The following is a 14,319-nucleotide window of genomic DNA, read 5'->3' as shown; positions in this document are numbered from 1 at the left end:
CAAAATGCTACTTTTTCTCTTTTGAATGTTCTTCGACTTAATCTTGGAGAGTTCCATGGATACTCATCCGCCCAAGAGCCATGAAAATAACATCGTCGTTGCCGTCTTAGTCGTCAGTGCTCTGGGAAGCGGCAGGAGCATATGGCTTCAATGTTGTTTACTTTCCCAATTTCTCCTCCCACATCAATATATCCGACCAAAATGACCTATAAGCTATCATCCTATGATATCAAAAGCTCAGCTTTAATTATTGCATTGATCCTTGTTCCTATCGTTGTTCTCATCTTCGTTGTTGTGATCGCTCTTGCGTGTTCTAATTACTGGAGCATTCATTCCCTCAAAGAATCGTGCCTGTCGTGCCACTCTTGCTTCAATCTTTGGAAGCAGCAGAGACGCAACAAGATCCCATCAGACTCAGAGGCCTGCCCCGTCACCTCCCACTCGACTTTGGCTCGTGCGACAGAGGCTTCAGATATTCAGATTGAGTTTGAGCGCCCTGTCACCAACAGTGAGCATGTTTAGATCTCGCGACACCATGGATCATACCCCAAATACGCCGATCACGGTTCTCAAACGCCGCACCCCATGCATCACACACATACATAGAACCGACTCGATATCTAGCTCTTCTTCGAGCTTGTCATATCCACAGATCCCTTCTCGTCGTTCATCCCTTTCTGCGAGCGTGGAATACGATTCAAGTGATCATGCGGCATCAACCAGAACCCCGTCTCTCAGTGATAGTCTTTACAATATTGATGTGGTGAAAATCCGTCAGGATCATGCTGCAGCTTCCCGAGGTATCCGCAAGACTGGTATGGACGTGAATGAAGATCCATTTGTCGACCAGGTAATTCCTGCAATGGTTTCAATATTTTTTTCTTCTACTGACTGTTTGCCGAAGACATCGCGACGCCGTGTTGATCCTCGAAAGGGACTCATGACCCAGAGTGGGTATCAATTAGCGCCACAACTTCATGTCCGCTGGAGTTCCGGATCTTATGGCTCTGTAGAGCCATGTCTTTCGCCGAAGTCAGCCTCGGCTTCCGGTGCAATGGAACCGCAGGAAGATTCCATCCCAAAACATAAATCCAGAGTGGGTAGTGCCCGATCTTTATCGAACATGTTGCGTCCAGGGTCGTCTGGATTACTTTGTCCGTTGGAACTTCCTGTCGCATTTGCCAGCGTGAGATCCTATACAGGCTGGCCGTGCATGGGCACAGATTCGATGTCTCTATGGACGTCGGTAAATGTATCTGCTGATGTTGAGCCCATTTCCCTGCCCGAGAGCTCAAGCCTTGCACCCCTTGACATCATTATACTTTTTGACAGCCTGTGAGTTGACTCTGTTGGCTTACTCGTTAAGGAAATCAGTTTTTGCTAACCATGAAACAGGCAGCAATCTTCTGTTAGCCTTTTGACGCCAATGGTCCTGGCATCTTCTGTGTTTACTTCAAATTTGCTCATCAACAGTGACAGGATAGCCATAGCATGTGTTGACGGAAAGAATGGGTTTGAGCTATTGCTTCCGTTGGGGTTCCACTCGTTTGAGACGTTGAGAACTACCCTGAATGAATTTTCTGTCCGTCAGTTAAAGAAGAAAACGAGAAGGGCCCCCGACGCGGGTAAGTCTATTCGACAGGCATCTCGACTCTTCTACCTGTCTCCCAGAGCAGCGTTTTGTCATCTGGTATTCATTTCCTCGTGTCCTCCAGAAAATCTGTTTATATCTGGCGTGGACACGGCCATTGGTATCCACACAATCTCTCCCCAGCTTCGTTTTCCTCTTAACACAGCGAACCATCCACTTGGCTGGCACATTTTCTATGATGCTGAGGAGGACGATCCACGATCCTGCGAAGTTCATTTCATGCGAAAGGTCTCCAAAGTCGTACGGCAGCTTCGTACTGGCCTCAGCCCAGGGGCCCTATCGGACTTGAAACTATTTGTTGAGCAGGGCTACGGATGTCGATTTGAGTCGGTAATAGAAGACTGCCATCTGGCGCGATTGCGACCAGGGGAGACCTGGATCTTAAAAGTGAAAATAGGTGTGCCGATCGAGTTTTATCAGGAAACTCAATTGACTGAACATCCCGTGCTCGAAGATCTGATCCGGCAGATCAACAGTGTTCTGAAAGCGTATTCTTCCGAGCCGGCTGCTCAGCATGTTTTAAGCGCCCGCCTCGAGCACCAGCACTCTTTGCTACCAAAATCGCATACCATTTGTTTGGAAACTCATTGCACCATCTCGCGCACCCCGGGCGTGCCGCCCCGTCCGTCTAATGATCATCGTGAAGTTTCAGCACTGATGTCATATGAACTTGATGATGGTGCTATCAGTATCAGCTTGGGATCTGCAAGCGAACTCAGTTGAGATCAACTGTCTGCATTTGCTTTTTGGAGTGGTCACTCTATTCTTATGGGCTTTGTTCTGGATTTTCTTTTGACAGACTTGAGTTACGCTTTATATTTGTACCTCTATACCTCTATAGCCAGGCTCTCTCTTACCACTGAAGTATAAGTTTCAATTGGATGCAACTCGTTATTTTGGCCAATGAATTGAAATTATTTCTTGTGTTCCAATGTAGTACTGGAACTGGGTATAGCGTAGACATGAAGTATCATATACGAGGATAGACATTGCCTGCCGTCCGCCATGTCTCTTTAATTAAATCCGCACATTTCTCCCCGATGCCATAAGCCGGCATCTGGGTATGTCCTCCATGCAACGAAGGCATGACACTGCAATCAGCAACTCTCAGCCCCGAAACACCCCTGACCTGCAATTTCTCATCGAGAACAGCCAGAGGGTTATCGTTCTTTCCCATGGCACAAGTGCCCGCCGCATGGTAGCCTATTAACCACAGCGTTAGTCAACCACAATCCAGATACAATTAATTCCAACCAGAACTCACAAGTAGTCGCATGCTGCTTCACATAAGGAACCCACTCCTCCCTCGTTTTATAAGTATGATGATTCAAATTCGGCGGCCAAGACCCCTTAACAATATCCTTAGTCCCGACACCCTGCATAACAACCTCATTCCCAAACCGACAAGCCTCACTAAGAACCAACAGATCGAGCGGATCAGCCAGATAATTACAATCAACAATCGGGTTTATCGATGCATCCGCCGATTCGAGAACCACCGTGCCACGAGATTTCGGCGCAAATAACTCCGCAATCATGGAAAATGCATGCTGGTTGTTAATCGGGAATTGGTCGTATTGCTTGGGACCGCCGTAGCACTCCGTGGTAAAGAGCTCGATGTTTGGTTGTTGTGATGTCAAGCCCATGGGGTCCCGGCCTGGGTTGCGGGCTGCGTTTTTCCAGAGTGGCTCGTCTTTTAGTCTGTCATCGAGACGTGCGAAGGCGAAGCTGCCGAAGGGGAAGGTGGATAGGAAACCGGTTTTGTTCTCTTTCCATTGTGCGTAGGTTCGGTCGAAGTTGTCGCCGTGGTATACGTGGTGGTCGTTTGTTAGGCCTTGTTTTTCGGTTTCGTAGAACATGAATACGATCTAGAGGATGTGAGTGTTAGGATGGTTTATTTTAATATTGATGGTTGGGTAGGGATTACTAACGAGATGGTCCATTAGGTTCTTGCCCACGCCTGGTAGGTTGATCAAAGAGGGAATATTGTGCTGTGCTAGCTCGGCCTTGGGGCCGATTCCAGATCGGAGCAGGATTGCCGGACTGCAGTAGGCGCCTGCCGAGATGATGATCTCTTTTCGAGCGTAGTAGATGGTAGAGTCGCCATTTGACGTTTGTGTGACTACACCCGAAGCGCGAGTCTCGTTTGCCCGCTTGCTGAATATGATTTTGTCGACAGTGGTATCGGTCCTGATGGTGATATTTCCACGGTGGTTCTTGTTAGTTACGAAATCTGCGCCTGTTGTCCGTAGTCCTTCATACACCGTGCGAGGTACATGGCCACATCCTTGCGCGACATCGCCAGTGCTGAACATGTCATGGTGCAAGGGCATGCCTTGCGAAACATACGAGTCCAGTAGGAGCTGGGAAATGGGTGCCAGATCATGCGGCTCTGTGTGCAGAGGTCCGGAGTAGCCGTGACTTTCTTTATCGGCCTGGAACCATGGCTTTGGGTGGAAGGTCTCGGACTACTTATGTTGTCAGTATCTCCTTGAGTATCGTATCAATACCGGCGTGTCATGGAATCATGCCACTACCACCTACCTTTCTCATATACTTGAAGAACTCTTCTCCACTCCACCCATCTAGTCCCCAGTCATCATAGTCCTGCTTGTTACCACGAATGCAAAGTGTCCCATTGCACCCGCTAGATCCTCCAAGAAATCGGCCACGGCTCAGCTTCACTTGGCGGTTATCCACCCCGGCCATTGGAGGGGTGACGAAGTTCCAGTCGGTCTCAGCATCGAAGTTGTTTGACCACCTGGCCTGTCAGTAACAATGGATGCGTCAACAAGGCTTTGTAACTCACCCGCCGGTCATATGAACATTCTCCAAGCCCTTATTGTGCTGTCCAGCTTCCAGAAGCAAGACGCTGACCTCAGGGTTTTCAGCTAACCGACCAGCAACCACACAGCCCGAGGTTCCTCCTCTACCTCAGTATTAGCAAGGTCATAAGATTCCTTGGGGAGGTATCTTACCCGCAGACAATATAGTCATAGGTATCTTTGATTCCAGAAGCCATGGTGTACGTTGTAGATCACGATTGCATACAGATGGCAAATGAAAGATCACTACTCCATAACAAAAGGGATGAATTTCGATTCTCGCCAGCTTTTTACACCGCACATGTTGAAACAGCGGCGCGGAACAGGGGGGATGCATTCCGCATCCAATACGGAGTATAGCTTTCATATTGAGGGGTAGGTTAGGGCAATCCTGCCCACCTCTGTACACGTTGATTGGAGGTCAACCCATTCATAAATATTAGAGCCAAGATCCGGTGAAAGGCTAGTAGGTTTATGGAATGTAATTGGTCCAAATGAGGTGTCAAGACGGCTGAAGACCCACAAAGTGGAGTTACGCGGAATGTGAGGCCGCAGTCTCCAACCCTTGTTTTGCGGAGTTCAACTTCACAGGTTTCACAGATGGAAGTACTTTATATCCCGAGGTCAAAAGGCGGGATGATTCCACGTCTTGACCATACATGAGTCTCATATCATATTATTGAGATTATTGAGATGCCGAGAAATTCGCCAAAGTAGGGGCCTTGTCCTGGATGGCTTTCTTTCCCCACACCGGATCCCCATCATTATCAAACTCAGCCCACTGGAAGAATGAACACCCTTCCTTCCCTGGCGTAAAGCCAGCATAGCACATCCACATATATCTTCCTCGTGTCTCATGCTTGCGTTGTGCACATCGAAGAATCGTGTGTTCGCCACACTTGCAACGTGGGGTGTAGCGTGGGTGTAACGTGTCACGATACCAACGATATGTGATATTGATACGCCTGTTCCCAGAGATCGGATGTGGGGAAATAGTTTGAGCCGGGGTAATAGAGTGTTTCCACTCCTCTTGCATCTCTGCGTGCATAATGAGGAGAGAATTGTGCGGAAGATGGATTGAGATTTGACCTTGGGCGTCAGCGCGTGCGGCTGATGCAGTCTGGTTCCGCGCTGAGTGTGAGACTGGACTAGACTTATTGGTATCATGGTCTTCCGCGGTCTCGTCGTCGTCTCGAGGTACTATCCGGCGGACTCGGAATTCGCGTGCCACGCCCAAGCTTAAGCTGCCTATCACCGGGTGTGGTCCAAGGTAGGTGAGTTCGTCGGAGTGATATCCCACGCTTTCGGTCGGCCCATCGTAGCAGTTGACAAACGCTGCGTTGGGGCGCCACTCCTTTGGTGACTGGTATTGCAACCTCTTCCCGTCTGGATAGACGTCTCGAATTCGTTTGTTGATCTCGTCGTTGACGATTTTCTGTACTTGACGTGACACTGACCGTAGCTGTGGTGTTGCCTGACGTACATTTGACCGATATGTGCCACCGTAAGTATACTCTGAGGTCTGTTGCCGGTGTTCTTCGGGTGTAGAGACATACACAGCGTGTGTGTGGGGACTCTGGACGGTGCGGCTGAAGACTTGGAAATCATACCGAGAAAAGTGTTTCGATTCATCGAGCAATTCAAGAAGAAGTGTGTTTGCGTCTTGAGCTGGTAGGAAGTTGTGGATGATAGTACAAGGTGTGTAGGTGGCAATATCCTCAGGCGAGTAAAGGTGTAACGTTTTGCCTTTTTGTGGAAGCGGAAGCTTTTTCTTGCTCATCCTCTCATGCAAAGGCTTCATGCTCCCATCTTCAGCTGTTGTAAAAACATGTGATGAGAGAGATGTCTGCATGCCGGATGTTGAGGTAACAGCAGCTCGCTTTTTGCTGACGGGTGTGTATGCCGTGGAGTCTTTTACAGAGAGGAGTCCGGAAACATTCTCCACAGACCCTTCGCAGGATACGAGTATATCCAATAGCTCATCCTGTTTCATAGTCGGGAAGAGAGATAGCAGTATTGCTAGCTTCGTATCAGTTGAGTCTTCGCGGGGGTCTGGTGAGTCGTGATTGGCCTCCTCGCTCGGATTAGAGAGCCGTGGACGCTTCCTTGATATGAAAGCATCCATTTTTCAAATCCATTCTTTCGGGGCTCGAATGTGTATGTGATGAATGGGCTCAGGATGTTTGAAGTGATTGATAAGCCCACGATAAAATGCTTATCGGCACATGATTGCTGTCGAAGTAACCAATCAGATTGCGGTTTCATCGATACAGGCCCATGTAACGAGACTAGGTGTTACATCTTCACCGATTATGTCCTATATAAGGCGTACGTAGGCATAACACTACAATTAGTAACTTGCAACCCCGAAACATCCCTCTCCTATAAATAAGCACCCTAAGAATAGTCCCAGATACATAGACACCAAACTATAAGTCACATAACAGCAACAGAAGATGCATAAATGGATGTTCCTGAAAATTAAGGGAACTAGGTTTTGGGCTCCATAGACAAATTGGACATCGGCCCTGAAAAAGCCAAATCTGTACGAATAGTACAAAGGTACCACGAAACCAACTTCTTCTCCAGCTTGAAAATCACCGCTGGAAATATTGCGGGAAATGTTTAAAGCTCCATCCACGAAAGGAATTTAGTCGAGCTTCACTCCAGTATCCAGATCGAGGGAGGTCTTGTACGGAATATGCCGGTATAGTTGACCTGTGCTCATGCGCTGCCTGGACGATTCGCGAACGAGGGAGGATTGTGAAACTCCTTAAATCGCGCACTGATAAGCTACCCGAAGTCCAAATCGGCCCTTTCAATTTCGATCGTACTGACGGACCTCATTTAAGTCATAGTTGTTTATTGGTTACAACGCCTAACCACAATGGTCGAGTCAAGATGCGTATATTCATCGACAAAACCGACCATCTAGTTGTACATGCTCGGTATACGATCCACCTATCTACCCACCTCGCTCGTGCCGGTGCTGAACCTATCTTTCCCTGTCCTCATGTGGATCTTAATTCTCTCACATCTTCGGAATCGCCCAACCGAGATTGTCCACAGTGTCGGACTTTGATTGACAGAGACTTCACGTTATCTCAATATAAGCAGATTGCTGTGTTTGACGTGAAACGGGATCTAGGCAGCTGTAAATGGCCTGCAGATTCTCGTTGGCTCTCTAACTGCCGTCTTACTGGAGATGACTTTTCGAAAAACGTTGAATTTTGGTACGTACATATTTAGAAAGCGAACCACTCGAGCGAAGAGTATTAATGAGACGATTATAGGTCTTCATCGCGGTATCTGAAAGAGACGCGGGCTGATTATTGTGGATGGGATCGGGAATACGAGCGAGATCAGCAGCTTCAACGAGAAGAACATGCTCGCACACTACATCAGGAACGGTTGGGTTGGGGAGATACTCAGCAATGCCTAATTAATGATCCCATCCCCTGGTATATGTTAGAGAACGAAATGGAGAATGAGAAAATGTAGCGCCTCCTTAGGGGGCTATAGCCAAGGAAGGTGGTTAGCTCAAGGCAAAGCCCGTCTGTTCCCCGTTTTTCGTCCAGGCTCAGACGAAGCTTCGCTTATTACCTATGTACTTTTGCTCTCGAGAAGCGAAATAAAAAGCTCTGTGAACAGGACATCGAAACAGTAAGCGCCTTAAAAGTTGCTGGGATTGTAGCTAAAGGAATGGCAATCTAATTGGGTATTTATCCTAAGTGGAAGTTGAAACGATACGCCAAATATTGTATCCTGACGATGTCTGCAATCGTCAATTACTCAAGGGAAGAGGAGAAGCAGAAACAGAAACACTAATTATCAATGGTATTTTGAGAGATCCCTTTTCTCTGCCGAATGTTGTTGTAGCTAAAAGGATGATTTGAGATGGATAGTTGCAAATTGTAGATTGAAGGAGACTTAAGACAGCGAAAACAGTTTCTAAATATAATAAACAGCAGTGAGCGGCATCGAAACTTATAGCAGTCAACAGTCAAACTATCCAACAATCAGTCTTTGAGACCGTGCTCCTTCCTCCAGTCTGGATCTTGAATGGTACTTTCATAAATACAAAGTTCAATAGCGTTTGAAACTATTAATATTTTAGCGGTTAGAAGGTCTAGGAGGCAAATAAAATATGGTTCATAGTAGTAATATATCACTTACCTTTCTCAATTACATTGTCATTGTCATAAATGTTTTTTGAATAGTTCCACTTGAAGTTGAATTCCTTATTATTCCTTATTAGTATTATTAGGACTTGAATGAAATAAACTCCACATACCTTTTCTAGGCCCTCTACTATGTCCCCATAATAACATGTTTGAGTATAAACATCAAACGCCAAAAAGTACTCGTTCCCAATCTATATATAGTAAAGTTGAATTAGCGTGAGTGAACTCCAAAGAAGTTTTATTCCAAATAGGGGAATATTATCATACGAAGGATGGAGAACGATGCAAGATTTTGCTAATAACCATTTTCACTCGTGCCTCAACTTCACCACGAGTAGGAGGCGTCATATTGCAAGATATGCTAGGTACGGAGTAGAGGTTGGTTAAGGACAGAGATAGAGTAGTGGTATTAAGTGTAAATAATAAGAGAAGAGGATTTTGGGGATATGGGGGGACTATATAAATATGCTAGTGTGGAGTAAATACTCCGTACTAGTACTACGTAGCATATTTCGGTGAGAGCAGCTAGTGACATCAATCACATTTCTTTAGCCAATAATACAGCAGCCGGAATGGGCCAAATTCGACCAGTATCTAAATACCCTCTAAAATCCAAAGAACAGCAACGGTGTGTACCGGTCATTTCCCTGGTCGTGGAAAACGACAGAGATAGCTTGTATTCGCTGGCCACGAGCCTCGGGTTGCTTTCATCTAGGAACGACAACAGAGGAGTCACAAATCAAGAGTACGGTATGCTACAGTGGTATTCCATAAGTATTTGACCTTAGGTACACTTTGTAGGCCCGCTTTTGATATTGGCCAAGCAGAAACGGAAATTCAATCCAACTTGATAGCTGGTCATCTTTGCCGATCATTCAGCCAGCCACATGTGGTACTGACGTATGACGTCAAATAAGATACTCTAGGATAACTACAACATAAGAATTGTTGTGAAAGTGGCGGTAGCGCCGATTTCGCTGTAGGCTGTATCAAAGACTTTGATATGATATTCCCACTTATATATAGTACTGCGTTTAACTTGATCTCGTGCAATCCAATCCCATCCAATTTGTCTTCATTCTCTTCAGTTCCTTCCTACTAGTATATCGCAACGACAGCCTTTCCTTTCGATCTCCCTCAAAGATTAAGAGGAACTCCCTTAGTTTGACTTGCTGTTTATACCTCTTCCCAAACTTTAATATACCTGATATTATCTAACCCCAATGTATCACTTAGGCAGATTATTGAACTATGGAGTCAAGGATAAAGGCTGTATCGGCAGCTGACTATTCTTATGAAATGTACGTGGAAAGGATGTGGGAAACGATTCCAAGGGCCAACCTAACACACTTTAATATAGACTAAAGGCTCCATTTGCCCTCTCCCAAGTATATCTTTCCCTCCCGATGATAGTCGATCAAACATTTCATCTGCCGAAGCCCATCAAAGACCTCTACCAATGCATCGAGTGCCACCATCGTCCACCCAGAATAGATCCCATGATTTTCTCCAGCAGAATCAGACACACATTCTGTATCGGGGTTCGCAAGCGGGTGATCACCAATCCTCGAATCCGGGAAATTCTCCTCAACAACCTTTACCCAGCATCCACCCACATCTGCATCGCCCTCAACCATCGAGGAAGAATCCAAAACGCGTTTCAAGTGTGATAACGGTTCATCATCTAGCATTAAACATATGCGCAGTCTACTCGGGAGCTCTATTTCAGGTATCCCAAGCGACAGCTTGAAATCATGAAAGACTTGTCGGACCGTTTCCTCGTCCATATTGGCGTACATATCAAGCGAGTTGAAAACCTTGCAGTAATATGTGTTTGTGAGAATTTGAATTTCATCATCGGAGCCTGGTAACGTCCGGCGCAACGACTGGTGCACGGAATTGTTGAGGTATCGCAGGAACACGGGGAGGAGACGTTTGGTTTCAGGGGCGTACGTGGTGCGGTAGACGATGGGTCCCCATGACAGGGTGAGAAAGTCGCGCTCTGGGCCTGGAGGTAGGGATCTCAGCCCTGGAACTGTGCCGAGTCGGTAAACTTCTTCTTTGAGGAATACATTGGCCGGGGATGTATAGTTCTTTGGCATTGGCATTGGGCTGTCACCTCCCAATGTGGGTGCGATTTGGGTATTATATGGTCTGGAGCTTATCATTTTAGTTCATATGTTAAGAAGAGTGTAGATTCAATCAAAACTGAACCGAGTAGACTAGACGCAGATTGCAGAGGAGGCCAATCATGGCGTCATTCCCATACTTTGCAGGGGCTGGGGCAAATTATTCTAGGGTGGCTCAACTTGTACCTATGCAACGTGATTGGCTTGAATCTATGTTATTGAATGGAAAATTGAGGGTCTAGAATGGTTCCTTATTACTGTTGCAATTAGGGCTGGATGTACATATGCAGTTGTAGATATAGCCCGTTGACGTCAACGATCACGAACACCACAACATAGTCTACCTCCCCCATTGATCTATCGTATATGAGCGTAGCTTTACCCTATCTGTATTCAATATAAGTAGAGCAATTTGAGAAATAGAGTCCGGAAATATGTTAGTATATATATGAACACATGATGTATTGATGAATACATGTATGCTGGTAATTTGACCACTTAAAACGAGAGACAAGCTTGAGAAATAAAGTCACTATATAAGAGGAGAAAATAATCAGGAACCAATTCAACTGATTCTATTTCAATACTACAATACAGATATAGGTATGTTAACTCAATCATCAAGCGAATGTGAAAGTATAGAAAAAGGCCGTGCCTGAAAGCCAAGGAAGGACCTCGGCCCATTTGATCCCCGCAATCCCGAGATCATACGCCGAATCCGAACTTAACATCTTCATGACCGTTGACGTTTATCTTTTTGATACCCTAGCTTGCGTGAAGATCTCATTCCCTTTTCTCTTTCTCTTTCCTCTCTCATCCCTCGTGCGACTGGGGCCGATCAGTTGTCCATCATGCTCCATTACCGCACACAAGGATATAACGGTTGCGCAGTCAAATACTCCCCATTCTTTGACAATCGGCTAGCTGTTGCAAGCTCTTCAAATTTTGGCCTAGTTGGCAATGGCCGCCTGCATATCTTGGAGCTGACTGCGAATGGAATTCAACCGCTAAAGTGGTAAGTGGGATATTCGCAGACCCTCGCGACGGAGTGCGCAACCGAGTCGGAAATAAGAACAGAGCTCTAACAATGTGGCGCTATCACAACCTCCAGGTTCACAACACAAGACTCATTATATGACCTCGCATGGTCCGAACTCCACGAGAACCAAGTCCTCGCCGCATCAGGCGACGGCAGCATCAAGCTATTCGACTGCACAGCGAACGACTTCCCAATTTCAAACTGGAAAGAACACGCGCGGGAAGTATTCAGCGTAAGCTGGAATCCAGTTGCAAAAGACCGCTTCTGCTCAAGTAGCTGGGACGGCACAGTCCGCATCTGGTCGCCACATCGCCCGCAGTCCCTCCTCACCCTCCCAACTCACAGCTGCACCTACTCCGCATCCTTCTGTCCGCACAGCCCAGACATCATCTCGTGTGTGACATCAGACTCATACGTGCGCGTTTTCGATCTCCGCACCCCGGCATCCGCTTCCAACCACCTCGTCACCCAGATCCCCATCCACGCCGGTCCGCCCGCACCTGCAATCCCCGGTCAACCCGGCGGCCCTGTCCCGCCTGCCGAGGCCCTCACCCACGACTGGAACAAGTACCGTCCCACTGTTCTAGCTACGGCGGGTGTTGATCGTGCTATTCGGACATTTGATATCCGGGCCCCACAACAAGGGCCGTTGGCCACTATGCTCGGACATGAATATGCTGTGCGAAAAGTGGCTTGGTCGCCGCATCTTTCTAATGTTCTTTTGAGTGCGAGCTACGATATGACTTGTCGAGTGTGGAGTGACCGGTCAGATGCGGGCCTGGGCGGGGATATGGATATGATGCGCGCTGGTCCAGTGGTTGGCGCAGAACTAGGGCGTATGGGCAACCATACTGAGTTTGTGACGGGTGTGGACTGGTGTCTGTTTGGAAGTGAGGGCTGGTGTGCTAGTGTTGGCTGGGATGAGAGTCTATATGTGTGGGATGTGCGAGCTACGATGTCATAGGATATGTGAATACCAACCAATTATATATGCTTCTGGCAGGGTCCAGAGGCTTGTCAAATTTTCCAGGTGAAGCACAGCTATGATGATATATGTAGGAGCTTGCTATAGAGGTGTTTGCTTAAGATGTCGAGTTGACCGCCTGCTGCTAGAGCAGACTACCTGATTTGAAAGGGATATTGATCATTTTATTTCGTAAGTTTATATGCCGGAAAACACAATGCATGGTGCGATGTAAGAGCAAATGCGTCACGGTTGTGTATTCCCCGGGCTTGACGCTCGAGCCTTTTGTTTGACTGTAGCGACTCGATGACTCGAAAACGGCTGGTATTCCCGAACCGTGCAAAAACGACTCCGAATCAAGATAAGACGCTCACAATCGTGAGAACACCATCCGTGTTGGGTATTTGAGAGCATGAAGACTCAGGACCCATGGTCAGTGCGACAATATCGAGATATTGCTCACAACTTCCCAACAATCCATGCGCCTGAATGCTTGTGATCCAGCGACAGACCAATCTATTTGCCGCCAAGTCTGCCTTCGACCTTCTTACGCTCGCTATCCCGAAGCGCGGCAACCTCTTCCTTGGTAGCATTGACAGCCGCGTGCACCTGGTTGAATGGGTTCTCTTCGCTCTTCTCGAATTCCTTCCGGCAGAGATCCATACGCTGGTTTCGGCGCAGACCAGGGTTTTCCTCCTCAATCTCTGGCAAGCGTCTCTCCTCAAATGCGGCATAGGCGGCCTTGAATCGGCGCTCGGGGTGTCGGTCGATCTTGGATGTGTCCTTCGAAGCCAGAGACAGGGCATCTAGGGCGTTGTCGATACCAGTGGCACTGAGAGCAGAATCCTTCTTGCTGCCTGCAGGAGCATCGTCCAACTGTGAAAGATCGAGGCCACGAGTCTTCTTTTGTGCGCTCTTGGCGTTTGCGCCTTTGGCCTTGGCTGGTTGAGAGGCTTCCTCCTCGGCGAGTAGGGCATCTCGTTCGGCCTTCTTGCGGGCAGCCTCGGCTTTCTTAGATTCGGAGTCTTCCCTATAGATTGAAGGTGATTAGCTCGGCACTTAGGGATATGCTTCCTTTGGGAGCTTGATTTACTTCTTAGCACTGCTCTTGGATCCCTTAGACCATTGCTTTTCCTCATCTGCAGCCTTCTTCTGGTCCTCGGCTGCCTTCTTTGATGCCGCGGCGTCCGCTTTCTGTACAGCACTGTCAGCTTTTATTCAAATGCTTGAGGGATGTGGCAATAATAGCGGGGGCGGGGTTTAAAAAAAAAAAAACATACACGAGCGTTTCCGGCGACCTTCTTGCTGTTCTCACCTGCTCCTTTCTTGCCTGCCATGATGAAATATGAAGTCCAAACTAACCGCTAGACAGAATGTGAGGAATGGATGTGAAAAGAAAGAGGTGGAATCGAGTTTCTACTACATGATCTGATCTGCGGGACCAATATGCCGACTCCGACAAAGGCGGTGACGCTATCCATAGCGCGTCAGTATTGATGCCTTAGAAAAGTGGCATTAAATGTTCCC

General features: G+C 47.3%; 8 protein-coding genes across 8 annotated transcripts; 3 read left to right on the top strand and 5 right to left on the bottom strand.

The window, feature by feature from the left end:
- Nucleotides 1–201: 201 nt before the first annotated feature.
- On the top strand, nucleotides 202–522 carry N7516_005476 (uncharacterized protein; the record flags this gene model as incomplete). The annotated part of the gene is made up of 1 exon (XM_057218196.1): nucleotides 202–522. The coding sequence occupies one exon, from the start codon at nucleotides 202–204 to the stop codon at nucleotides 520–522; it is 321 nt and encodes a 106-aa protein (XP_057080079.1).
- Nucleotides 523–535: 13 nt separating this feature from the next.
- Nucleotides 536–2,374, top strand: N7516_005475 (uncharacterized protein; the record flags this gene model as incomplete). Its single annotated transcript, XM_057218195.1, has 3 exons — nucleotides 536–850; nucleotides 905–1,335; nucleotides 1,396–2,374. The coding sequence occupies 3 exons, from the start codon at nucleotides 536–538 to the stop codon at nucleotides 2,372–2,374; spliced, it is 1,725 nt and encodes a 574-aa protein (XP_057080078.1).
- Nucleotides 2,375–2,621: 247 nt separating this feature from the next.
- Nucleotides 2,622–4,673, bottom strand: N7516_005474 (GMC family oxidoreductase; the record flags this gene model as incomplete). Its single annotated transcript, XM_057218194.1, has 6 exons — nucleotides 2,622–2,854; nucleotides 2,916–3,519; nucleotides 3,583–4,119; nucleotides 4,196–4,412; nucleotides 4,461–4,580; nucleotides 4,630–4,673. The coding sequence occupies 6 exons, from the start codon at nucleotides 4,671–4,673 to the stop codon at nucleotides 2,622–2,624; spliced, it is 1,755 nt and encodes a 584-aa protein (XP_057080077.1).
- A 488-nt stretch (nucleotides 4,674–5,161) lies between these two features.
- On the bottom strand, nucleotides 5,162–6,601 carry N7516_005473 (putative CUE domain protein; the record flags this gene model as incomplete). Its single annotated transcript, XM_057218193.1, has 1 exon — nucleotides 5,162–6,601. One exon carries the CDS (start codon nucleotides 6,599–6,601, stop codon nucleotides 5,162–5,164), a length of 1,440 nt encoding a protein of 479 aa, XP_057080076.1.
- A 1,894-nt stretch (nucleotides 6,602–8,495) lies between these two features.
- Nucleotides 8,496–9,008, bottom strand: N7516_005472 (uncharacterized protein; the record flags this gene model as incomplete). Its single annotated transcript, XM_057218192.1, has 4 exons — nucleotides 8,496–8,578; nucleotides 8,653–8,716; nucleotides 8,771–8,851; nucleotides 8,928–9,008. 4 exons carry the CDS (start codon nucleotides 9,006–9,008, stop codon nucleotides 8,496–8,498), a joined length of 309 nt encoding a protein of 102 aa, XP_057080075.1.
- A 1,013-nt stretch (nucleotides 9,009–10,021) lies between these two features.
- N7516_005471 (uncharacterized protein) lies at nucleotides 10,022–10,768 on the bottom strand (the record flags this gene model as incomplete). The annotated part of the gene is made up of 1 exon (XM_057218191.1): nucleotides 10,022–10,768. The coding sequence occupies one exon, from the start codon at nucleotides 10,766–10,768 to the stop codon at nucleotides 10,022–10,024; it is 747 nt and encodes a 248-aa protein (XP_057080074.1).
- An 872-nt stretch (nucleotides 10,769–11,640) lies between these two features.
- pex7 (putative peroxisome biosynthesis protein (Peroxine-7)) lies at nucleotides 11,641–12,792 on the top strand (the record flags this gene model as incomplete). The annotated part of the gene is made up of 2 exons (XM_057218190.1): nucleotides 11,641–11,804; nucleotides 11,901–12,792. 2 exons carry the CDS (start codon nucleotides 11,641–11,643, stop codon nucleotides 12,790–12,792), a joined length of 1,056 nt encoding a protein of 351 aa, XP_057080073.1.
- Nucleotides 12,793–13,308: 516 nt separating this feature from the next.
- N7516_005469 (DUF1014 domain protein) lies at nucleotides 13,309–14,129 on the bottom strand (the record flags this gene model as incomplete). The annotated part of the gene is made up of 3 exons (XM_057218189.1): nucleotides 13,309–13,822; nucleotides 13,886–13,986; nucleotides 14,073–14,129. 3 exons carry the CDS (start codon nucleotides 14,127–14,129, stop codon nucleotides 13,309–13,311), a joined length of 672 nt encoding a protein of 223 aa, XP_057080072.1.
- Nucleotides 14,130–14,319: the final 190 nt, after the last annotated feature.

This window comes from Penicillium verrucosum (genome assembly GCF_028828655.1).
Source record: "Penicillium verrucosum strain IBT 35672 chromosome Unknown utg000001l_segment0_segment0, whole genome shotgun sequence".
Taxonomy (NCBI): Eukaryota; Fungi; Ascomycota; class Eurotiomycetes; order Eurotiales; family Aspergillaceae; genus Penicillium; species Penicillium verrucosum.
This window is presented reverse-complemented; position numbering and strand designations above follow the sequence as displayed.